The 26,510-nt window shown below is 42.2% G+C and overlaps 1 protein-coding gene across 1 annotated transcript in view; it reads left to right on the top strand.

Annotated features, from left to right (window-relative positions):
* Window positions 1-907: 907 nt before the first annotated feature.
* The window catches only part of RNF217 (ring finger protein 217), a gene marked incomplete at both ends in the record, with an annotated part of 53,287 nt that continues 27,684 nt past the window's right edge, over window positions 908-26,510 (top strand). Inside the window, one exon of the mRNA XM_079532863.1 lies at window positions 908-1,519. Within this exon, the coding sequence (XP_079388989.1) occupies window positions 908-1,519 (612 nt within the window). The remainder of the gene's footprint in view (window positions 1,520-26,510) is intronic.

Raw genomic sequence — 26,510 nt, 5'->3', positions numbered from 1 at the left:
GTAGAAGTAATTTTCACAAAGGCTCTAGAATTGCAGTCCTGGGAAATTGAGTCCTGCTTTAGTTTGCTCAGAAAGTAATGCCTCCTAATGGTTTCCATGGAAACTATAACACAGCTACAAAGAGCACAGCAATACTATTTGATAGAGCAAACTCTCAGCTACAAAGTACGGTTTTGCAATACAGCCACCAGCATTAGTTCTGCATTTTTGTCACTGATGAACAGGAGTCTGCATACTGTGCTCATAAAAAAGTGCACCAGTGGAGGTGACCCACTGCCACTACTAAAATGCACCACCACTCTGTGCTCACTGTTTGGCCTCCATCAATGATCAGCAAGCATCAACAAATGTCAGTGGTACCACTGTTCCGCTATGAAGGAGTTCAGTAACGTGCTTTTGCTTCATATATACCTCTGTGTCAAACATGACAAAGCTCTTGCAACTCAACAGCATGGTGAGGAAAAGCCTTCTCTCCGCGGGCTGACTGACTTGGATCTGTTCTGTTTGCGCCGCTCTCTCTCACACCTCCCACACGACTTCAGTTGCGATCGGTACCGCACTCGCTGCCGCGCCCGATCACCGCACACATAGTGCTTACGCCTCAACCAGGGGCGGGACAGGGCGGCGCGTCACAGGGGACGGTGGGGCGGGGCGGGAGGCGCGGCCGGGCGCTGCCCCGCGGCTCAGGGGCGGCTGCCCGCGGCATGGGTCTTGCGCTCCGGCCGAGAGCCCGCGGGTGGCGGTGAACGGAGCGGCCCCGCCGTGTCTGCGGCCCCGGAGAGAAGAGGCCGGGCGCCCGCAGGCGGGTTGTCGCCGGGGCTGCGAGCGGCGGGGCTCGGGACCCGGAAGCAGAAGCGGGACCGGGAGGCGGCTGGATGGGAAGAAGCGGCGGCGGCGGCGGGAGGCGATGGGGGAGCAGCAGAGCTCGCTGAGCGCCTCGCGGGCTGCCGCCGCTGCGCCGCCCAGCCCGGCCGGGGGCTCACGGGAGGACGGTCCGGAGGAGAGGCCGCCGCCACGGGAGGCGGCCGGGCCGGGAGAAGGTGGGGAGCCTCCGCCCTCCATCGACTCCGAGAGACGAGGGGGCGGCGGGGACGCAGCGGGGGAGGACGAAGAGGAGGCGGCCGGGCCGGAGCCGCCGGGCGCGGGGGAATCGGCGGAGGAGGGGCTGGAGGGGGGCAGCGGTCGGCGCCGCCCGGCCCGACGGCACGTGTATTGCACCGTGTACTGCGTGGAGAACGACCGGCCGGGCCCCGGCTCCCCGCCCAGCTCCGGCAGCGCGCAGCCCCCGGCCCGGCGCGGGGTGGCGGCGGGCGGCGACCCGCTGTCAGCGGGCGGCAGCATCGAGGTGGTGGACTTGTACCTGCTGCCCGAACCCTTCTCCGGGCTGATCGGCGGCGACTTCGGGCCGCTGCTGGTGCTGAGCTGCCGAGTGTGCCTGGAAGAGAAACCCGTCAAGCCCCTGTCCTGCTGCAAGAAGGCGGTGTGCGAGGAGTGCCTCAAGCGGTACCTCAGCTCCCAGGTATGACCGGGCCCCGCGTCGCTCCCCGAAGGGATCGCTGATGCCGCGGTACCTCTGAGCCCCTCGGGGAGCTGCTGGTTCCGGGTCGGGGATTAGGCGGTCGTTCCCCAGCCCCTCTCCGCGGGCTGATGGCGGCCCTGCTGCTCGCCCGGTGACGTGCTGCCTGTGGTGTTTGCACTGTGCGGGGCGGCGGGGCTGCTGTGCAGAGGGCTCTGTGATTAGCCTTGAGGAATCACAGTTGCAGCAGCAGCAACTCTGGGGAGAAAAGAGAACAGCTTTTGCGAACTTAGAGTGACCAACTTACAGCCTGCTGCTTCATCACTGCTTTGTCAGTCGGGCTGCAGTTTCGAAGGGAAATCGGGAGCCTGAAAGCTAACCAGCCTTGCTTAGTGATGCTGGTAGCCGATTTAGCATCACAAACCACTTCTGTATGGCTCCTACCAGTGACGTAGGTGTGTCCTAAGCCCAAAGAGCCAGGCAGATGCCGGGTATGTGAGAATATCAAAACCAAGCAAAACTCTTTGCTGACCACCCTTACATATGCATTCAGCAGAGGCATGGGAGATGTACTCGGCAGAGAAGTGCTGGTGGGATGTATTTTTGCACCTGCTGGCCCTAGAAGCTGTGTTACAGTGGTCTGTGCTCCACTGGGCTGTGTGCCTGGGAATGGCTTCGCAGCTCCCGCAAGCGCTATAAATAGGTGTGGGGCTCCTCCAACCAGGCCATTTCACGGCTTGGGACTGGCACGTGCTCCTATCTGGGCACTTGCAAGTCCATGCAGCAGTTACTCGTGCTGGTAGTATTTGTTCTGGCTAATGGTACACTCACTGAGGTTTTTACAGAGCACTTTTATTGTTTTTAGATAACAGGGAAGGGCTTAATGTGGGAACTGAAGGGATGAGTGGAACAGGGCTATGTTTTTATATGTTCCCCAACACTGAAATTTGGGAACACCTTATAAGATTTCTTGCACAGAACCCAGAATGTTTTGGTTTGGTATGTAACTAACTGATGAACTCAAAGTCTAGAAAGTTTTCAGAATTCATTGCTAGTATGTGTTTGAGCCATCTTCATGTTTGCCACCAAGGCCACACGGGTCAGGATATTGTCTTACCTTGGAGATCACAAAGCAGTGTGATAGACATCAGGTGTTCTTCCTTAGCATCTGTAACCTGTGCTTCAAGACAATGGTTTGTGGTAGCTTTTCATTATTAAAACATGTAGTAAAATGCGTTGGGGAATGACCAAGTAGGGAGCTCAGTCATCATCCTAAGAATGCTCTCTGATCATTGGAGGTATTCAAAGTTGGGTTGTGTGGGTGGGGCTTTGTGCAACCTGATCTAGTGAAAGATGTCCCTGCCACTGGCAGGGGTGCATTCAAATACTGAATTCAACTGGCTAATCCTCTTCTTCAGTGAATAGAAAGGTGTTTTTGTGGCATAATTTGTCTAAAATAGTTGAAATGGCCATAGATATTTTCTCCTGTTTGTTTCCTTTGAGTAAGAAGGGATGTAGGATCCCACAATAAGATATATCAGAGTGAGATTCTGCCCCAAACACTTAATAGTACTAGTTAGTTGTGAGCTAAGGCAATAGAGAATCTCTTGCAGCAACTAGCAGTTGCTAGATTTGCATGATCTGTCAGCTAAAGCTATACTTAAGAACAGTTCTGCCTGATTTCAGCTCAGCAATTCAAGGATGATTGCATGGTTTGGTGTCTGCAAGAGCTACCTGGCTTGGGAGCTGGGTGAAAACCCCATAAAGCAAGTTTAGAATCATAGAATCACAAGGTTGGAAACAACCTGCAAGATCATCTAGTCCAACTGTCCTCCCATTACCATTGCTACCGCGAGCTTCTAACCCATATCTCATAGCGCCTCATCCAACTGCCTCTTGAACACTGCTGGGGAGAGCAACTCCACTACCTCCCTGAGCAGGCCATTCCAGTGCCTGGAATGTGAGGATGTTCTTTGCGATGAAGCCACTAGTATTGCTGAGCACTCTATAAAGCTTAGTCCAGAAGCTATTAAAAGATGTACATGGCAGATAGCCATATTGATGCTCGTATACATAAAAGATGAAACAGGGATACAGATGCAGATAAAGGAATATTTGCAATACTGCTACTGATATTGAGAACAGAGATTCACAAAGCACTTCTGCAGACACAGGGACTCTTACCCATCCTGTTATGACCCAGCAGGATTTTAGTTGAGTGATGTATTTGTTCAGGAGAAAAAGGCAACAAAACATCCTCTAAAGCAGTCCAGTGTGTTCTTAGCATATCTGTCTTTTTGGGAAAAACAAGTGATGTTTCTTTGGGAAGAACAAGAAGTAATGTTTTTCTCCTTTGTGCTGTAGAAGGCTCATGTGACTCATCCTCAGTGGAGAGGAAAAGCCTTCTCCTTGCCTGCTCTGTCAGAGGAATTTGGGGAAAGATGAGTGGAAGGACAGTATAGGATAAAGTCACCTTTTAGTCTTCTGAGTTTTAGCACTTCATGTAGTGATTTCCTTCATAAAAAGAAAACCTACCAAAAAGTTTGAAAGGAGTAAATGTTGGAAAGCTGACTCTTTTTGCAAAATCGTAACAGATTTTTGGTTTGGATACAGTCAGCTTTATGTATGGAAATGTAAGGAATGCACCTGAAATTGGGAGGGGGAGCAGAGGGAGAAGGAAAAAAATGGATGTGCATTTAGATCTTGTCTCTGTGTCAGAGAAATAGCAAGCTGTACCCTGTGTTTGAGTGGAGACTGACCTCAGGTTTCTGGAGAGGGAGTGGATTTTATACGTTGAATATGTGGAACATATTGTCAGAAATGTAACACGTGGAAGAAGATCTTTAACATAAGTATTTGTTTTCCCCCTGAAGAAAACTGGAATCTGTATAATGATTTCATCATGATTTCTGAAATGGTGTCTAATGGAATAGCAAAAACCCTGCTAATGATCTCTGCTGTACATAACTGCATTAAAACTTCTGCCCTAGAGCACTATAGATTTTTTAAAAAGTCAAGCAAAGTGTTGGGCGTTGTTGAGATGAGTATCCATATGAAAATGTGGAATTATCTTGTTTTACTGGTGGGGGGAAATGGGAGCAATGTGCTTCAGAAGGTCCTTAGAGGTCAAATCCAGTCTCTTATCACTGGCACCTGGCTGCATAATCCCTATCAAAGATTTAACACCTGGTATAGAAGCTTAGAAGGTGAGCCTGGAGCTCCAGATCTGAAGCCTGACTGTACTACAGTAAAAGACGTTATTTTACCTCTGCCTTAATTCAGATGTTCTTTCTCTGGGCCTTACACTCTTGGCTTTTAAAGGTCTAAGACCTGTTTATCTATCATTCACAAAAAGGAAAGGGAAAAAAAGACTTGGACTCAGAGAAATTGAAGAAGGAGTAGGTACGTGCATTGAGCTGTTACGAAGAGGATCATAGCTGTTGTACCTTAGGACATGGAGTATGAGTGTGATGATCTGTCTCCAGGATGGGATGCAGCCCAAAGCTGTTCTCTGTTGATGCTTGGTTGAGCAGCAGTGTTGGAGATGGCTATGCTCTTTCAAGACTGTGATGCTCACAGAGGCAGTTTACTTGAGCACTCAGGAGAATGCCTAGTTAGGTGGGAGGTGAAAAGGTGAATAGAGTGCTTTTCTTTCAGGAGGGAGCTGTGTATTTCTACACTCACACATACCGCTTATAGCCCAGGAAGTATGGGAAGCACTGGATCCCACAAGTGTAATATTGCATTCACATTTTCTTCACTTTGCCCCTTCCTCTCCATTTAGCCTCATAACAGACTTGGTTTATTCCAGAAGCTGCATCCACACAGGTTTGCTGTAGATGAGTGATTCACTTCCTCATCTCTCTTTATTGCTTGTAAATCTGAGTCAGAGGGAATACTTGTGCCTGGTTTTGCTTTTTGTGTGTGTGTCTGGGTGGGAGGTGGTTCAGAAGTACCCTGTACAAATGAGCAAACAGCCATGGGAAGAAATTTTGCTGCAGAGGGAGAAACTTACAGTTTAACTGGGGATTTATATTTAACTTATCCTCTCTACCAGGCCAGGGTAAGGTTTATGTGTTTTTCTCATCTCTCTAATTTGTAAACCTGTAAGTACTGTTCAGAATAACAATCTCACTCCTCACTTTTCAGTAAGTAAAGAGTATAAAAAATAACACTTCCTCTTTCCTAATATCTAAAAAGATATATATTGCTTAAAGTATTTATTAGGGAACATACAATTGTATCCTTTCTTGTAAAGTAGCTGTACATGTTTCATAGAAACCTTTGTGATTTGGCTGCCTGCTTTTCTACCTCTGAACTGGAGAACTAGATAATCCAGTTTTGATCCTATGCTCATTAGTGATGCTTTATTTTGTAAATCTTGTAATTCTCTTGCAGTGGTAATTTCTTACATTAAAGGACTTTGAATTAATTTAAACAATGTACTGTATTCTCAGTCAGATATTGTGGTGCTTTAATTACAGGAATGCTAATCAGATTAGTGGATGTGGATAATCAGAAGGGGTTGTTGGGGCGGGGAGGAGTTGCAGCTGGCAATGCTTGGTGTCTGACTGGCTTTGGTGGGACAAGAGTCCTACTTAGCTATTCTGAGCCTGAAATGAGGAGATTATTGTCCCTCTATCTGGGATCTGTTACCAGTTTTCCTTTGTGACTTGAGATCTTGTGTTCAACCCTTTTCTTTTTTAGTGTGTGATCTTTTTGAAAGATGCAAGGGGAGAAGAAAGCAGCAGAATGTTACAATCAGGATTTTTGTGGAAAGAGTAAGATTATGAAGTCATGCCAGCAGTAAGGAAAAGTCAGGAACAGGCTGTGTTGCCCAGAACTAGTAGTGGTTTGGAGAAAGAGGGACTTGATACCTGTGTACCTCTTCAGGTATCTGATTGTATCATGCAAATGATAGCCTTCAAAGCTGTAGTTTGGCTGCTGAAGGAAACCAGGCAGCAACATAGCCACCAGTTGCTGAATCATCTGGTTGTTAATGAGCTGCTTAGTGCCCTGATGCAAGACGGAGTTCAAAAGGGTCATCTAGTGAAGGAGATCTGTGCTCATGAGGGATATGAATCCCCAAAAATACTATAATGCTGGTTTTGAGTTACTGAGGTGGCTACAGACTGGCTGCTGAAAAGAGAAGGCAGGCTGAGAAATCACCTTCCAGCTGAAGTTACAATAGCAGGGAACTTTGCAAAGGAGGAAGAGAGGTGAAGTAGAAAAATAATATGTTATATGCTAGATTGTAGACTTTCTAAGCCAAACCACGCACTCCAGCCACTGCGAGGTATTTTATTCCTGAGGAGGAAGAGTGACAGATGTACCTGGTTCAACAGCTGTACATAATACATAAACACAGGAGTACCTAAACTTCTTCACTCTGATTTTCAGGAAACAGCTTCCTGAATGCCCCGGTGTTCCTGATGTGTGGTATGTAGTGACAGTGCTGCTGTGTGGGTAGGGGAGGTATTGGAGTCCAGGGACTGTGTCCAGGTATCCTCAGGGTTATGAGCATTCATCTTCTGAGTTGACTTGGCACACAGCTGACTTTGAGTCCCTCTGAATGCTTGCTGATGGATGCAGTTTGAGCCAAAACTGAAGTCTGAAACAAAGTCTTGCAAAATCAAGCATTGCTGGAATTGCATTTAAATTTTTTAAGAAAACAATTTCTGAGCAATGCTCTTCAATAATAATACTGCCTAGTTGCTCCAGTGCATATAGACCTAAGTATTGTCAACATAGCACCACTTTGTGTGGTGTGTCCATTCTCTGTGTAAAAGTAGCTTAAACCTTACCATATTGGGTAACTTTGAATTCCTGTTGTTTGTGTAAGTGTTTGCAAGATGTGAAGCTGGAATATATGGCCACTCTCATCCGCGCTGTTATGGTTGGAAGGGGAAACAAATGGATGTTCTTCATGCAGCTAAGAAGTTTTGCAGTATAACTGATCTGTTGGATCAGAGATGTTGGAGGCAAGATGTCACCTTGAAGCAGCTCCTTGAAGGGTTCTGCTAATGCAACAATGTCTCAATTCCAGGGATGAGGGTGAAGTGTTGTGAAACAGTTGATGTTGACAGCTGAATTGATTTTTGAAGGGTGAAGGCTTCATGTTGGCATAGAATTGCAGTGAGACGTGGAGGAGAGCTGGTGTCATTGTGAAGAAGCAGAGTTTCTGTGAAGCAGCAGCTCTGCTTTCCAGCTACCTCCTGTACCCAGTGTGTAGCACTCAACAGTAAATCTGGTGAAAGCTGGCTGGCACTGGGGCTACTGGTCCAGCTGTGCTGTGGGAATGTCACATGCTCTAGGCCTTCCCTCCTGTTGCTCTGTCAAGTGCTCCCAGGAGCTGCCAGGCATAGGCATGGGCTCAAGCCAGGGATTTCAAAGTGAAGTAGATTGAAAGCTGAGCTGTTGAGTTTTGATTGCCCAAAACGAGAGGAATGAAGGAGTTAAAGGGGGCTTGGGAACGCCCTGAGCTCTCTTCTGCCACGTTCTGTTCCTCCATTCATAACGACTACTCTCGCAACTTCTCTGTGGCCTTTCATACCTCTTGTCCTCTTGTACAAATATCTTGCTTCCTGCTGCCTGAACCAGCCAGGTTCAAGAAAAGTAGGTATCTTGAATGGCCAGGATGTAAGTACATAGTCAAAATGGTTAAGAGTTGTATGGCTGGTAATTTCTTCAAAATAATTTAGACTGGTGAGAAGGGCGTTACTTACCCACCCCATCATGCTGGTTTATCTGTTCTTCTGTTCTTTATATATACTAAAGCTGTTTGAACTTTCTCACATTTTTTTTTTTTTAGATGCTTTTTTTTTTTTTTTTTTTTGAAATAACTCCTGTTTCTAGGTTTTCTATCTGACAAGTAGCAGTGATTTTTTTTTTTTTTTTTTTTTTTTTTTTCTGATACAGGAAAAAGTGACTAAATGGTCTAGTGACAAAGAGGCCATTTAACTTTTTTGAAGTCCATTCTTAAGTACTTTAAAATTTTTTTTGGTAAATCAGAGAAATTGTGATAATAGAAATAACAGCATTCCTGCTGAAGAGGTAGCTCTTAAATGTATGTCTTTCTACTGTGGCATACATAAATTTATTGTGTAGTTAAATGCATCTTATGAAAGCATTTGCTTAACTGTAAAATAGGAAAAAATAAGATAAAAATAATAATAAAGAATTTACATATGGAGAAGAATATTTTCTGGTTTGGCAGTTCAGGAGGTCAGAAATCCAATAGTTTTAGAACCAGAGCCAGTTTTAGAACTTGGAAGGATTTAGAAATTGGAAGGATGTAAAGGCTGCTTTTATCTTAAAAATCTACTTCACTGCTTCAATTGAAGATTGTTGTTTATTTTCTCTGACTTCTTGAGATGTCAAGCTTCATTGAGCTTCTTGGGATGTACAATTGCTCCTGTTTATTTACTTAATTGTGAGGAAGGCTGTGTATTTCCTAGATTACAGTTTAATGAGAAGATCAAGAAGCTTCTAAAGCTATCACTTGTTCCTCACATTTGCGATGTAATACATTGGTAAAACAATGTGTGCCTTTTATTAGAGGTATCAGGTTGAAATAGTGGAAGTATCTTTCTATTGCTTTGGGCTTTTCTTCCATTGGTGTCTTTACTAAGTACAGCACAAGTCATATTGGATATTGCATTGGCAAGAATAAGAGGCAAAATTTAGATTTCTCAAGCCTGGTAATGCTGATGCCATTGTGTGTGTTGTTTTTTTTTTCCTGCCATTGATGTGAATGATTGGCAACAAATGCAGGTACATCTTCAGTTAGTTGGTTTGCCTCTCTGAACTCTTGGGAATGGTGTATCAGCTCAGGGGTGGGAAGGAAAGGGAAATTCTATCCAAATTGTTTCAGTTGTAGTGTGGCTCTGTGAGGTTGCTCACACAATATGAGGAAGGAAGAAGAGTGAGAAGAAGGTTGCCAGGATGGGAAGGGCTCAGTTGTGACACAAGAATAGTTTTCCCCCTGAAGGTAGACTTGCTTATGGTAAGCCTTTCATCAAACAGAAGAAAATCACAAAGACTGGTGACCTCCACGTGTAAGGTGGATCTTTAGCTTCCCAGTCTAAGACTTATAAACAGGAGAGAAATCAACTCTTTAAAAGGGTAGAAAATGGCAGGACAAGGGAAAATGGTTTTAAGTTGAAGGAGGGAAGACTTAGGTAAGATACTGGGGGGATATATCTTATCCTGCTAGCAGGGCTGCTCACTTTCTTAACATGTTCCTGCATCATCAGTTCCACCAACAGAGACACCAATCTGAATTAAAGTTAGCCTTTAGGAACTATTATTAATTTCTGTCTAATTATGTTCCTAGTTGTCTCATGCATGTGTGTATTCCACAAGAAGATGGTAGTGAACAAAGTGTCCATGGCCAAGCAGGACAACTTAATGCTGGCAACTGACACAGTTTGTCAGAGCAAAAGGATTGAAAGGCAGCATTAGAGAAGGGAAAAGAGATAGGTTGAGAAGACTGTACCTGGAAGTTTTCCTTGGAGCTTGATGAAATCAAAGCTGCAATTTGGTTGAATTGCAGCATCATTTACTCTTTTGAATGGCTTTTGTCCCATTTTTTTTTTTGAATGGCTTTTTGCACCCACAGCTGTTGGACAGGCATGGTGGTCTGGTGCGCTTCTCAGAGCCACCCACCCACAGCACTGAGGTTTCCATCCTGCCCACTTCTCAGCTGCTAATTTGTTCCTTCACTGGAACCCCCCCACTTCTTTGCTGTAGTGTTCCTGTAGTGTTGTTGAGTCATAAAGCTTTCTGATACTAGCTTCCCAGTTAACTTCTGGATTAAGTTTTTGTATTACAAAAGGTTTAGTGTTCATCAGTCCTGATAATGAAAGAGCAAGGAAAGGATTGTTTGAACCAACAAACTTTTCTATTAACTCAGTTCCTTCTTGAGCTTTCTGTTCCTCAGAGAAGCAATGCTTAGCAGTCCTGTAGCAAACATCATCCTAAATGATATTATTTCCTCTGATTGCATTTTTCTTTTGCCTTTTCTTCCATTTCCTCATCTAGGCTGTTCTCAGGCTTTTCAGAAGTAGAATGAAATCAGGTACTGTGATATCTTGGATGTCTCATTAGAGATCAGTAACAGCATTTTCATTTTTGAGGAGCTTGCCTCGCTGTTGGAACGTTAGTAGGAGGGAGCAAATCTGGATTAGTGATGGCTGATGTTGCAAGAGACTAATACAGTAGAGTCACTGAAAAAGTGAATGTAATTTGAGGATGTGTAAAGAAAGGAAAGTAATGAGGTTACTATGTGTGGTGAGGATTTGTTGGAATCCCAGGCACCAGTGCTTGTGAAAAATGGCAGGAACCAAAAACAATTTGGAAGATGTAAGTGTAGTTGTGGTTCTATTTCATTCCAGTTAATGAGAACTGAGAAGAGGAATGACTGTTTTCTCTAAATGCAAGAGAGGGCAAACTGGAAGATTTCTGTAGTTCTTTGGCACAACACAAGCTATGAAAACTGCAATGATTTAAATCAGGCTAAAAGTCAGTGTCTGCCTGTGTATCTCAGGATCTGGGAGCAACCCTGTGGGGCTCAGGAAGAAGAGTGCGATACGAGCAGTTCTCAAAGCCACCACCTGCAGTCTTATCAGAAGGGACTTTCTGGGTGTCACCATTAGACACTGAAGTTTGTCCCCAGTGAGTGGAGAAGTCCGCACAAATTCTGCAAGCACACTCTGTTGAGGCAAAGCTTGAGTTAAATGAGGAAATGCATGAAGAGACTGTCTGATATTACTCTTCATTCACTGAATTCAGTATGGTGTGTTCCAACACCCAGGGTGTACTTGCAAATAATGCTTTGTATTCTGTTTATCTTTGGTCTGTTAGAAATTTTAAGTCGCATGTTTCACACTGTTTTTATGGAAATTGGCTTTTAAATATACTTCAGAACTGTATCTTCAAGACTAGTTGTAGCTCAACTGATCTGGCTGGATCAGAACAGTTTTCATGTCAGTTCCCCTGGCTCTCCTGTCTAGGGAGAGATTATATTGCTGTTACCTGACTTGAACTTTGACTGTAGAGGATGCCTTTGTGGAACAAACTCGCCAAGGGAATTCATGCAAGTTGTTGTATAAGGAAACTTGTGAGAGAATGAACAATTAGCAAAGACCAGCAATTGTTTGTTTTAGTTTCCAGAGATTACCATGTAAACAGTGAACAGAACAGATGGTTAAGGTACCAAAAAGCTGTACAACATTGAAAAGGACTCTCTTTAGAGGATGTTTGGGTGTGGAATTTTAGTTTTATGGTGAGGCTACAGTTACAATCTAGGAAATATGCTGTTAATTACTAGAAGGTGGTAGCTGGCTGTTGAAGATTCACAGAAAGACAAGAAAGCTCAACTGCATGCTTCTCTTGGCAGGCTGCAGCTTTGTCATCCTGAATTTAACTCCTAATTTCTCACTGGAAATTTCTTTCCTCCCAGTTATTAACACCAATATTTGACAAGACTTGTAGAAAGATGTTGGTATCTTTAAAGTTCTTCTATTGGCTCTCAGGCGTATTTTGGTAGGTCAGAGTGGCTGCATGGTGATTTTTTTGGGGGGGATACTGGAGAAATCCTTCCTGGCTCTTTGCCTGTCACAGTGTGCACAGAAAGGATTTTGCTGCTCAGAAGACTGAGTTACAGTGAACATCAGCTGTCTGTATTCATCCCAAAATATACACTGCCTTAATGGGGGCTTTGAAGCTGTTGTGCACTCTCTCTGCTGCTGCTGCGTGCAGAAGTTAAACCCACAGAGAACATGAATGAATCTTCCACAGAAGTAGAGACAAGTAGCCGTGTGTGTGTTGTATGTCTTTAGTGTCTTTAAAGACTTTATAGAATTAAAATATATTTTTATTCAAGTCAGGTTAAATTTGTTTTATACTGAACTGGTCTCCTGCAGGGGCTTAGTTTCATGTAGCCTCTCTGGTTTCACCAGTGAGCTCTGCTTGGGAAGATAAGTTTCATGGAAGTGTCAATTGATTTAATTTATGAATCAGTGTAATGATAATTGATATTGGGACTAATCACAACAGATCTATTTCTAGATATGAGCAAACTATTTGCAAACATGACACTTCATATGGTGATGTCAACAGGTAGTACAGCATTAAAATATTTCTGAAAAAATGTAAGCTTGCAATTTGGTAATAAACTACTTCATATATGTAAGGCATAGTGGAAAAACTGTTGAAATTCATATCTGGAATATATCAAATAATAGTCTATCTTGTGTAATGATCTGTTGAGATGCTTGCAAAACAAAGGTACTACCCAAGAAAAAGCAGGTGAAGTAACTGAGTAATACATATTCTGAGTGAGTTATAAAACCTTTATTTATGGCAGGAAGTTGAGATTCTTCAAAAGATACACACTTATCTATTAAGTGCTGTCCAGATCCTGGAGAGTGACCTCTGTTCTTAATGTTTCCAGCTTTTGCTCTCTTTCTTCTTCCCCTTCCTGGATGAGTTTCCTTTCAGCTTTCAGTAGCATTTTAGAATGACGTTTCCTTTCCATAGTGATTCTTTTACTGTTGTACTTGCAATCATACTCTGAAAAGGTAAATTACACAATACTAACCTGGCTCTATGACAAATTATTCATGAATGCCACTAAAGTGAGAGCTCTGTGTAAGATGCATAGGCATCTGTTGTGTGGGGAAGAGTTGTTGTTCAGCCATGCTACCTCAGTCATGTGGTTGGAATGTTTGTTTTTCTTCCTGCCAATGCGCAATTGAGCGGGAACAAAAGACCTTCTTGTAGAAGAATCTGCAGGCGGTTGTGATGTCCCCTTGCCTTCAGCTGCCTTGCAGCAGGTACGTATGGTCCAGCAGTGGGCTTCTCCAGGAATTTGCCATGCTCTGTATTGGGGTTGTTGTTTTGTAGTGTTACACAGAGATTGACCCTTCCTGAGGCATCGCTTACAGCTAGCTGGGTGAGGAAGCTCTCTGCTGTTCATCATACAGCCCTGGTGAGGGGGCTGAATTGAGTTGATCTAAGTGAAAGTACAGCCTTTTATTTTGTGAGGGACATTAAATGCAAGGGTCATGAGCAGCGTGGTTACTTGTAAAGTGAAGAACTCATGATTTTTTCTTGTGGACTTGGTGTCTCTTATTCACCTGACTGATTTCAGCATGCTGATTTTGATGATCAAGCTCAGTAGCCTGCTCAGGTATTTTTGGTGTTCAAGTGGAGCAGTTGTGAAACTTTGAAGGATAAAATCATAAAAGCCTGTAACAGGAAGATATCCAGTGGTTGTACTGATCATTGGGAGGGGTTTTTCAAGACCCACTCCCCTCTCTAATGCAGTGGAAGAGTTGATTTTGTTCTTCCTTTTCCTACTTCTCTCTTAAGCTCTAGAAATGAGAAGAATGTGGATTAACATCAAGATTAAGATGTTGTTTTTCTGCTTCTCCTCTTTGGTTTGGTTTTTTTTTTTTTTTTTTTTTTCTGTTCTTTTTCTCCCTGAGTGTAGTTTGGTTTGGGGGTGACACAGCTTAAGAAAAGGAGTTTCTCTAAAATTCTTATGCTGAGTGATAGCCTTCCGTGTGGTGGCACTGGAGGAGGTACTCAGTTACACAATTAATATGTTTCAGTTAAATAAGTATATTATATGTGTTGGATGGAATAAAAACTGTTTTCATTTGGTGTAGGTGATCAAGGGCTCATTCAGGAAGTGACTAATGCTGTTGGGCAAATAAGGCTGCACTAATGAGACCAGAAACAAAATGGGCTTTATTTTCAAAGTAAATATATAAAAATAGGTGGCATCCGTCACTCTAGTTTAGAAAACACTTCACAGGGAAATGTAAATCTGATTTAGCATATTATTGCTTTGGCCACTTTTTTGTGTTCTAGAGGTGATATTTGAGTTTAGGATTGAGAGAGGTTATCTCCATATATCGTGCATTGGTTACACAACAAGAAGTTAATTGTGCTAATACTGTATGTTGCAAATCCAAGCAAACAGGAAATTGCTCATAGCTTCTTTCAGGAGAAGAAATATGGAGTTAGTGTAGGTGATCAATCTTAATTAATTAAGCCTTCCATTGATAACACTGGAAAAACCTGGGAATCACACTGACTCGTAATTCCAGTTTAAACAACTGTAGAAGTTGGTTTTGCTTCAGTTTTTGGTGGAGAAGACATTTTTGTTATGTCTTCAGCTGTCTAACAACAAACTTGTGAAATTAATTTTTTCCCATGAACTTACAGTTTTAGAGAAGACGAGTAGCCAGTCTGAAATTTGGTTGGACCTCTAATTATTTTGAGGTCATGCTGAGTTCTGTAATAATACAAGTATCTCAGACGGTGATTAAACCTTTGTAATGAAGTTAAATTGCAGATTATTCACTGAAAAAGGAAATGCATATGGTTTGGACATCTTTCTTCCCTTTCATGTTTCTTTCAAGGCTCCTTGTTTGGCCTCTTGCTATAAGTTTCCTTTTGAACTATCTGCATGCTGCAGATAATTGTGATGCTCCTGGAATAGAGATAAAGTTGGCATAGTCCTTTTTAACAGCAATTAAATAACAGTCATAATCTCTTCTAGTCTTGCTTTCCTCCTGCCCTCCACTTTTTTCCTTCCACTATTCTGTTTAGATCCCCTGAACAGTTTATGCTACTTATCTAGATACTTTGCAATAATGCACTTGTTTGCTGTTCAATGGATTTTGCTTTTCATGTGTGCTTTATGTGTTTCTGTTGTGCACTGTACATATGTGGTTTGTCTAGTTGCATGTAGCATGTGAATCTGTCACTCTTCATCATAACACTGGCATTGCTAAGGAGTTCAAGTCCCATGTGAGTTGGAAACAATCCACTCAAATCTGTGGGGAAAATTTTCAACAAGGAGTTGGTTTGAGTATCTTGGAGAGTGAATTTTGTAGGGACAACAAAATAAGTGGGCATCTACCAGTATATTTAGAAAAAAAAAAAAAAAAAAATTTAGGCTACTTCACTCAAAATCTGTGGTGCTTCCATAATTGAGTGAGGAACTCAATGCTGAAAGTGTTCTGTCTTCATTTTGGAAATGCTGTTTGGAGGTAATCAAATGCTGTAGAATGAAAAACTGCAATTAAACATGCATAATCCATTAGTAGCTCTGATAACGTTCAGCTGTCTCAGTCTTGGCAGGATGCATTTTTTTGTCCATCCCAACTCTTGAAGGTTTCCATGGAAGGTCCCAGAGCAGGATGTTATTGCTCTGCTGTTACTTCCTTGCCTTCTGGAGGAGCAGTTCAGCTGAGATGCGGCAGGAGCTCCAGGCTGCGAGTGGCAGAGAAACAAAGACAATGAGATAGGATGCCATGTTTCTGGGTACACAGGGCATGTGGTGGCAATCCAGTGAGGTCTCTAATGTGAAAGATGAAAAGAAATCTCCTTCTAGCAGCTAATGAGCATAAAATAACTGTGGTGTACTGCTGTTGGTTATCTGTAAACTCAAGCTTCAGGTTCCTCCCACCACCACCACATTTGTGACATCAGCTTTCAGCTTGTTGACAAAGCATGTAGAAGCTGATGCTCTCCCATACACCTGGTTTTGAGGAGGAGATTGCCGTAGCTTTAATGAGCCTAGGAGCCACAGGATGGAAGAGAAAAACATGGTAATTAAGGTGGGAGTACTACAGGTTTTGATGTTGATTTCTGATGCTTTTTTTTTTTTTCTCCAGCCAACTCTAGAGCTTTCCAAGGCAATCTTAAGTCAAGCCAACTAATACAGACATCTTGCAGGTGACCACTTAGTGCAGAGCCACGGTATTTGAGCTCTGCTTTTGCATTCAGCCACAGTGAGCCATGCTTTGAAATAAATAAAGGTGATGTTAGGAAAAGTACATTTGTGTTTACAAGATACTCATATACTATAATGAGACAACTCTTTCAGGGATTTGGTTTGTAGAAATAGCTGAGGATGCATGTTAAAAATGTTTTTATGATCTGTTACTTTCTTAAAGTGATGTCATTCTTCCTGTGGGCTGAAAGACTTTTTAACCTGCTCATTGTTGCTGCTCATATGACAGTTTTACAAAAGGCATCCTGGGCTATGCTAGGAAGAGCACTGCCAACAGGCCAAGGGAAACTTGGAGCTCCTGGAGCAAGTCCAGCAAAGGGCTGCTAAAATGATTTAGGGACTGGAGTATCTCCACTGTAAGTAAAGTCTGAAGGAACCTGTTAAGCCCAAAGAAGAGGAGGTTCATGGGGGATCTGATCAATGTGTGTAAGTATATGAAGGGAGAGTGGCAAGAGGGTAGGGCCAGACTCTTATCAGTGGTGCTCAGTAATAGGGTGAGAGGCAAAGGGTATTCACTGAAATAAAGGAAGTCCTGAGTGAATATGAGGGGAAACTTCCTCACTATGAGGGTGGTTGAGTGCTGGCACAGGTTTCCCAGACAGGTTGTGGATTCTCTTCTCCTAGAGATACTCAGAAGCTGCCTGGACACAGTCTGGTGTGCTTTGCATGTCATTCTGTGAAATGGAACTGTAGTTCACACTTAATTTTAAGCCTGCACATTTACACTTCAGAGATTTAGCACCTAAAACATTCAACAAATACAGAAAGGAGCACTGATACCAGATGTTTTACTCCTCTCCTAACTTTACTAATGCTTGTTTTCCTGATGCATGTAATTAGGTTGGACTTCCTCATATATTATAATTGTTGTGCAAAATTTATACAACTGTTTTGCATGTGAAGGCATGAGATGTAGCTGATCCATGGAGGGAGTTGTTGATCAGTTGAAAGCCAGAAGCTCTTTTTTCATTCCACATTACTTATGTTCTTTCCTTAGGCTTTTGTAATTATTATTATGTTTACCTTAAAATATTTACACTTAACGTTTGTTTTACTGAAGGTTGAAAGTAGACTCCAGAGACTTCATTACTAAAAATAACTGTGTAGTTAGGGTAACCTATGCACCAAAGTACAACAAAGGGTTCATTTTGCCTTTAACAAATTATGTTTCATTAAATCTAAATGATTCCGTGAAGTGTTCTTAAACTTTTCATAGTTAATGCACTACCATCATCTGACAGCAAGTGGGTTGTAGATTTAAGCATAAGCATCCTTTTGACTCTCCTATTTATCATTTCTACCTAAGTTCTTAACTTTTACATTTTAACATAAATTTCCAGAGATTTTTAGTTCCTTTTGTGAATTTCTTACTATGCAGGTAAATTATTTTCTTTTGTCTTAGTGATGTTTGACTGCAAAATCCAGTTTTTTTGTGTGTTCATATAGCTGTTTCAACTATGTGAACTTTGATTTATGTAGAGAATGCATAGAGTATGGGAGGGAGGAAACTTGAGGAGTTGGTTTTATACAGTTAACCACTGGATTTCAGGTGTGCTGTTGCAATGTCAGTATCGTGGGCTATTTAATGCTACAGTTGTAGCAATCATAGTGTTCTGGTAAGCCTATGGGTTTGTGAGAAACTGAGTTGGATGGGCACACAGCGAGCTATCAGCTGATCAAACTGAGCAGGGGAGAGAGCCAGGAACAAGTTCTGGAGTGTTGCTTCTGCCATCCCATTTCCCATCTGGGAGTGGTGGGGTGGAAGAGTCCCCAGAAGAGCACTTTTTTCACAGTCCATGAAAGTGCTAAGGCACATTTTGACAGGAACCAGAAATGTGTTAACCATTAAGGGTTAGTTCCTGTACGGAGTTGAGCTGTTTTTCAGTCCTACTAGTTCTCACAGAAATTTAGTTGTTTTTAATGGCTTATTCAGAAAGCTTCCATTGCATGGCCAGGTTGGGAGGGACTATCTAATGTTGAAACACATGGACAGAAATTCCAAAATCAATGAAATTATTATGAAGTTGACAAAGTCATATTTGTTCTGCAACTATGTTTTGATTCTTCTAGAGAAATATGGGTACAACTTGAAACTTAGCTAACAGCAGGGCGACACAGATTTCCCAAACTGCAGACTGCATTTTGGTGAAGAACACATAAAAAGAAAAAAGCACATCACCTATCAGTGTATTGCCAAAACCACCAAGTACAAGCGTTGCTACTTTTCTGGTGCATGGAAAATCAATTTTGCTTGCTGAGAAAAAGCAATTGCAATTCTGTGGCTGCTCCTGTTGTCCTTTGCAGGCTAAAAGGAGACATCAGAGGTGCAGAGTTTTCCTTGTGTGAAGATAAGGGGGAACAGGAGCAGTTGTGAAGGGAGCAAATCTCTATTTGACTTATTAAAGTGAGAGAACTTAAAATGAATTGAGAAGCCTTTGAAGAGTAGGCTCTTTTTTGCAGGGGGATACTGTCAAGGAAAAAAATTAAGATGTAGCATGGGAAAGACTGAACTGGATGGCTCTTCTTTCTTTTCCTTGACTTTTCTCCTTTTTCCCCCCACGACAATCTAGAACGGTGGTGACTGCTTTTTCCTTTCTGAAGTAAACCACTGCAGCTAATCAAGTCTCTACACTTGTGTTTATGGCAAAAAATCTTGACCTTAGCCATAGGGAGCAATTGCACTTCGAAAACACTATGTGGAAGCATTTGGTATGGAAGAATTGTTGTTTTCCTAAGGAAAAATTCTTTCAGTTTTTAATACATAGAATGAGACATATTTTGAGAGGCCATATTTGGATAGGTAGGTTAGTGGTTTAACACCAGGATGTGTACTTCGATACTTTTGCATCTGATACTTTTTTTGCATCTGCTTCAGATACTTTTATCTCCTTGATAAGAAATATCTTTTTTTTTTTTTTTTTTTTTGTAATGAAAGTTGAATCTTTTCTTTTGCTCTTATACAAAATGGAGTTGGAGAGACGCATGTCCTTGTATACATTGTGTGCATTCTATGATTGTTTTATAAGAACTAACTTCTCCTATGCTTTATTTCCTATCTGCTAGCCTCTCTCCTGCTATGGACTTAATAATTAATGAAAGTTTCCAGAACTAGTACTGTAGAATTCAGTTACTACTGAGTTTGTGCTTTCAGAAATGGAGATGGATATAGCTGATTTGATATCTGCTTCACCTCATTTCACCTGCCTACCTTCCTGTCTGTAAGCTCCAGCTCTCACTGGTGGTAGTTTGAAAACTGATGCCTTCTGGTAGGAACAAAGCTGTTTCTTTAAATATTCAGTGTGATGTAAAGTGGCAACCCAGTTTCTGGAGCCTGGCAAAGATTTAATGCTGGCATTAGTGATCTTATCTATCAACCTGCTCATCACTTTAGTAACTCCCGTAATTAATAATTCTTGTTCTGGATTTATTATTTTTAATTATTTATTTCTTGATTGTTTGGACAAGTTTTAAGTAATTTTATTTGTAAGTGGATGGGTGATTTCTACAGAAATGACAAATAGTGGCTTTCCTACTATTGTAGGCCTTTTTGTCCCCCGAAGACCTTTTCAAAATTGGAGTATCTAAAGTTGGTATCATTCTTTTTGAAACAAAACAATGAAATATATTTGAAGATTCTTTGAAATAGGTGCCAGTGTGGTGTCCTGTTCATATTATACCTTGTTTTATACAATAATATCTATTGTTTTATCTTATAGTCAACCATTTCAGTGTTCTGTAGTGTATGTGATAGAATTCCTCCCTACTACCTGTTAAGAAAATGATGGGAATATGTATTAACTTATGAAACAGTTTAGTTGTTTCAAGTAATGCTTTTCTTCTCTCTAAAAAGCCTAGTTAACTTATAACCATTCCTTTCAGCTATACAGTTGGCATTTCTTTAACACTGGGAGACTGAGTGGAGAGTAGACGTTGTTCAGGCAGTTCAGAAGTGTGAGGGCCACCTCTAAAGTGCTGTGAATATCCACTCAGACCTGAGGTTTAGTAGTGGGTTTCAACATGTGCAGTTGAGTTGTTTGAGTGCTTGTAAACAATGGGTAAATGGACATTAGCATTCATAAACAGTAATTTTGGGAGGTATGTGTAGAAAACACTGAATCATAAAATTCATGGAAAAAGAATTTGTCGCAACCCTCCCCCCTCTTTATTGTCGTTGTCATTAACTGTTTATTGAGCAGAGCTGCTGAACGTATTTCAGGCTTATTAAAAGTGATAGCAAAATTAGCACAGATACTTTATCTGTGATCTTAAGGTGTAGACATGACAGGTAGGCTGACTAATGGAAGAAATTCTTTACTGTGAGAGTGGTGAGATTCTGGAACAGGTTGCCCAGTGAGGTTGTGGAATGGGGAAGCATTCAAGGTCGGGCTGGATGGGGCGTTGAGCAACCTGGTGTAGAGGGAGGTGTCCCTGTCTATAGCAGAGTTCTGGAATTAGATGATCTTAAAGATCACTTCCAACCCTAACCATTCTACGATTCAATGATAACAGCGGCTTCTGCAAGAGCCCTTCTCCTTAGGCTGTGCATTTCCGACTTGTCTTTTGAGTTGTGAACAAGTGATTGTACGTCACAGGGAGAATTAATTCAGCAGCCAGATCAGTTGGAAAACTAATTTTAAAACACCTCAGCCTTCTCCTGTGCTAGCCAGCTGAAGATTCTCTCCATGCAGCCTCATGATCACTCTCTAGAATGCAGATGGAAAACTTTACAGGCTCCTTCAGTAATTCTTAGCCATTAGACAAGATGCTCAGCTGACTGGTCGGATGACAGGGCTGAAGAGGTCTGAGACCTGAGGATGAGGGTGCTGGACCAGCTAATAGGCGAGAGGTCTGTGTCTGCACTCTAGATCTTTCAGATTAATGTATGTATGTGTAAGTCCCAGTGATTTAGGGTGAGCCTGGTATATAGCATCTAGAAAGAGGAGACTTATATGGGTTGAAGTCGTCTTTTGCATTTTGTTCCAGTTAAATTTCCCTAAACAACATAAAAGGGTAGTTGCAGGGTTTTGAATTCAGTGATTACAGCAATTTTTCCCACCTTTTCCTTCACTCACAGCCAGTGCCCGTGTATGTGGTTGTGATTCTTGAAGGAGCAAAAGCAATGGAAAACATAGCAGAATCATGTTCTTCTTGCTGCTTGCATGTATTTCCACAGCTTTATTTAATCATGGCAGTATTGTTTCCAGAATCAAATCTCTTTGTGGTCGACTTTGAAGCTTTAGCCCAGAATCTAACTTGGCTATCATGTGAAACTGTCCTGATAGTAACAATCCCAACATTATAGCTAGGATTTGATTACAAGAATGTTTTGGCTACTAAATGCAGCATCTGCAAATCACTGAGTGCTAGACCAGTGCAACTGTGTGCTGGATTTGGTTGTTTCTGGTGCAGAATGGTTCTTTCTACTTGCATAAGAAGGTTTTTCTTTCTGTGCTCTAGCTTTCTGCTGAAGTATCTTAGATCATTGCTTTTGCCTGAAGATATGCTTTCATTTCTGCTTCTCAAAGTGTGGACTGGAGCACAGTTTAAGCTTTTTGTTTTTATCTGTTCTGTGGAGAAAGTCAGTTTTTTTGCAGATCTTGATCTTGCACACTTGCTCCCTGTTGTGGCTTTGTCATTGCATTAAATTAGTATTAAAATTTGACATACGCTTGGAATGTATTATGATAAATAACTTCATAAAGTCACATCAAATTGGAGTTTTGGCTCACTATCTAGGTCTTATCTGAATGTTGATATGTGGCTTGAAAGACTGTTCTGTGCTAGCCTTTCCCAGGAAGTGTTTATCCTTGAAAATGCATCTACGTGCACACGAGTCTATATCCCAGGTTTATTACTGCAACTACGTAAGGGTTACCAATTCATTTTCCTTTGTAGGAGCCTTTGCAGAGTAGCGTCTTTTCACCCAAAGGTACCTTTGTTTATTGTGGGTAGATACTGGTATGATGACACTGGTAGGTCTCCTTAACAGGGAGGCAGAGCAAAATAACCGTATATAATTCAGATCATAGCTATTTTGCAACAACTTCACTGCATAAACAAATTCGTGTAAGTTGTGTGGTTTGTTAGGGAAGCCAAGTGATGGCTTAGGAATTTTACCTTGAATCTAAGGAAACAGATGTTTCTGACAATGACATGTCAGATGAAAGTAGTTTTAAGAATTTCGTCTACTTTAACTTGCACCTAAGCAACTTGGCTGTTTGTGTATGAGGTCTGTCAAGAGGAGGTTGGTAGAATTTGTTTTCAAGTCTGGTCAAAGAGTCAAGACATTGCCTGTTAACATGCACAAGAAACGTGCCTACAACCTCACACCTAGCAAAGATACTGAAGTAGTTGTACTGCCTTCCTTAAGAAAGCTACAACCTACGTTTAAGGATTACAATAACATGTTTATCCTTTTCTATGGACTGTGGGCTGTGATCTGGTCAGCCAGAATAATTGAGAGATTTATGTTAAAATTTCTTACGATCTTTTTGTTACCACCTGTTTGTCTATGGTGACACTGTTTTCTTCTATAACCATCTCCTGGGATGAAGTATTGAATAGGAAAGTGGGATCCCAAGAACTTTTTGTAGCTTCTGTGTCTGGTTTGAACCCTGCCTAGTAAATTGTTGAAGAATGAGCTATTCATCTCCTCTTTTTCAGTACATATAGTTGTAAAACATACTATCACTGTAGTTGATGGATTTTTTTCTTTGTTCTGCATAAACCTGAAGTAGTGCTTCTCAATCATTTTTGAGACCATTTTCACTCTTAAGGGTGCTAGTTTTGTCTGTCTCCAAGAAAGCACAGGAAAGGATTCCAAGGAAGTTGTTAATTTACACATTGCAGTTACTCATGTATGCCTTTGCTGATTTCTTGACTACAGCTTCATAAGGAAACATTTTGTTGCTTGCTTTGGTTTTAATGCTGATTATTGTTAATAGCTGACCAGTATTAATCCTTTGGAACTGATCTCAACCTGGTTAATCCAGTCTGAACCTGTTGGAGACCAGAGCTTGACTACTCAAAGTTTGTTTTTTTTTTTTCTGCAAGTGAGATGAGGAAACAACTGTGTTCCTTTTCAACTCTTGTTCCTATCAGAGACTGGCATAGATAAAATGGCCTGCTCAAGTAACTCTGCATGCTGCTTTAATCTTAATTGGAAAGGAAGAATTGAATGTTAGAAGGGGGGGAGGGGGAACATACTAAGATAAGTTGTAGTAAATAATTGCGCCATGACCTTGTTGCTTTTGGGACCTTTTTCCGGACGCAAGTGGAATGTGTCATCTCATGGCAGTAGCAGAGTGCTTGTCACTGTGGCTGTGCTTGGGTCCCCCATGCTCAAGCTGTTCACTCAGTGCCACCCTGGGCTTTTTGCTGCCTGATCATGCCTCGCTGGTCACACATGCACAGGGCTGGTAACAAAATCAAATGCAGATGAGTTCATATACAGGCTTTATACTGGGTATAGGAAAGCAAACTGTTCTCACCTAAATTTAAGCCTCCTGACTAAAGAGTTAACCAATCAACTTTATCTTATTTGCTTTACAAATATCAGCTGTCAGAGTTGGTTTGTTTTGGTTGTGTGCTCTGTGGTGTTTGGCTGCTGAGTTTCCTGATGCTGGAAGCCTGACAAATGTTGGCTGCATTAAGGTCTCACTGCTTCTCTGCTCCCATTTCCTAAATCTTCTAAGCCTCTGAACAGCAGTGGCCAAGGCATTTGAATGCATCATGGTATGTGGATGGTCTTGGGCCCCTGTTTCCTTCCTGCAGTCCTTTCCCACACCTGCTCCTATGGGATTTTGGTCCCATCGGCAGGTGATAGCAACTTGGGCTTGAGTATGTTTTACTCTTTTCTATCTCCATGAGGATGGGTACCTGGCTCAGTCTGCCATCTTCAAAACTCTTATAAGTCTTTGTCTCTTCTACCAAAAGCAAGTATGTCTTGTGAGCACGATAATTTTCCTATTCCTTACTACTTAGAATTGCTAATATGCAAACTTGAACAAAACTAGAGAGCTGTTGTGCGCTTCCTTGTTCTCTCTAATAAGTGTTGAGAGACCTGTGGGTTTGGGTCAGGTTACTCCAAAGCCTGCAGTTCCTACATCACTTCCTGCTGGGCTGCCCTCCTTCCACCTCAGCCAGGCCTTCCCCCTCGTTCTGCCTCCACATGCTTGCCAGAACCAGAGGTGGAGACTGCTTCATCTTGTGACCTCCAGTTCTCTGAGGAGGTGGGAGCTTCCTCCCATATCTGCTGGGGAAACTCTGCCTTGCCCCTTGTCAGAAATTGTCCCAGTGGGAGGCAGTGGCCCAGGTTAAACAGTTCTAGTTTTGTGTGGATGCAAGGCTTGCTGTGGCCTCTGACATGGGTTTTAGCTCAACTCGGACACCAAAAACAGAACTGAGAGTATACAGCCTCTGTGCTTTCTGATTGTGTGCAGTATGTTCATTGAGTGATAAAGGGTAGAAACATGACCAAATGCTATGTATTTGTCTTACAGCATTGCTAAGATAAAATATTTTCCTATTTAAATGATTTGGTTCTGGAGAAGTGTAGCATGAGGTGAAAAGGTAGAGTGGGGAGCTGATGGAGGCTAACCACAGTTAATGTTGGTGGGCTGCTGAGCTGCTATGGCTCTGCTGGCTGGGGTTGCTGTAGGCTGCTGGAGGTGTGGGCTTGTGTGACTGGGCTCTGTACTGCAATCTCAGGGGGAAGGGTTGTGCTCAGAATCCCAGGCTGGAAAACCAGTTGAGCTTTTAGCAGGCTTGCTTTCAGAGTAGAAAGGTCCAACCTTTGATGTAATGGCTGGATAGCAGTTACATTTGTTGTCATTCCTGCTCAGCTTCTTACTTTTGCATGTCTTTCTAGTGAACGACGATATGTTGAAATGTTCCTCAAAAGCCCTGAGATTTTGCTTCTTTTTTCACACTGACTGTGTGATTGTTAATGCAAATCATGTAACAGTGCAGCTGAAAGAGCTAGTGTGTCCTGATGCCTGAAATGCTTGTGTTCAGATGACTTTCTCATTATAAATGTCACATGGAGCAGAAGCCATGTTAGTGTCCTGACTTCAACCAGGTGTGTGGTATCAGTGTGAAAGGAAGACAGAGTCTGTTTTCAGAGACAGGAAGGAGGACATTGAGATGTACAGTTTCCAAGTTAGTCTATGTGAGCATGTGACACATCTATTTTTTTTTTTTAAGAGTAGGTCTTGGATTGAATGTACAAATAATAGATGACCACTTAGAAAAATTAACCCGGACAACTGTCACTGTATATTAATACTAATAAGATTTTGGTGCTGGAAATAGTTAGGTTTAAGCTTCTTGCACTCTGTTATGGAAAAGAGGGATTTTTTTCTTTCCACCAGGCAACTTGAAAATGTTGCCAATGTTTGCAACTATCTTTGCATCTTGCCAGTTGCCTGCCTTGTTCTCCACTGTGAAGATAGATTGGTCATTATAGTTGTTTCTGGTTGTCGTGCAAAGCAGAAGGATTAAAACTGAGGACTAACAATTACAAATTCAGCACCAGCATGAGGGAGACTCTCATCATTTTGAACTCCTAGAACTTTTTGAGAACAGCAGTATACTTGTTACTGGTGAGTCTTCTTCCTCCTGAGTAGTAGAGGGATGGCCGCAGACTAGAGCGAGGTTACAGGTGGCAAGTGGCAGAGAGGGTGCTGTGGTGGCTTACTCAAGAGTTCAAAAAGTAAGTCTGCCACACAGAGAAGTAAATAGAAGGGAGGTACAAATGAAACTTGTGGTGGGAATATGATTGGTGAAGTAATGAACCACAGAGCAAGAACTTTAAAAATGTGCAGTGCATATGAGAAACCCAGTCTGATGATATGATCTGTTTACAAGGGCGGATACCTGTTTATGAGGGAGGATAGTGATAGGACAAGGGGGAATGGTCTTAAGCTGAGACAGGAGGTTTAGGTTAGATATAAGGAGGAAGTTTTTCACACAGAGGAGATGACTCACTGGAACAGGTTGCCCAAAGAGGTTGTGGATGCCCCATCCCTGGAGGTATTCAGGGCCAGGCTGGATGTGGCTCTGGGCAGCCTGGTCTGGTGGTTGGTGACCCTGCACATAGCAGGGGGTTGAAACTAGATGATTATTGTGTGATTCTATGATTCTGTGACTTCAGGAGCCTATCACTTCTAGCTGTTCCTTCTC

Source organism: Tetrao urogallus (genome assembly GCF_951394365.1).
Source record: "Tetrao urogallus genome assembly, chromosome: 2".
NCBI classification, from domain to species: Eukaryota; Metazoa; Chordata; class Aves; order Galliformes; family Phasianidae; genus Tetrao; species Tetrao urogallus.
The sequence above is the reverse complement of the archived record's forward strand: the minus strand, read 5'-3'. Positions and strand labels throughout refer to the sequence as shown.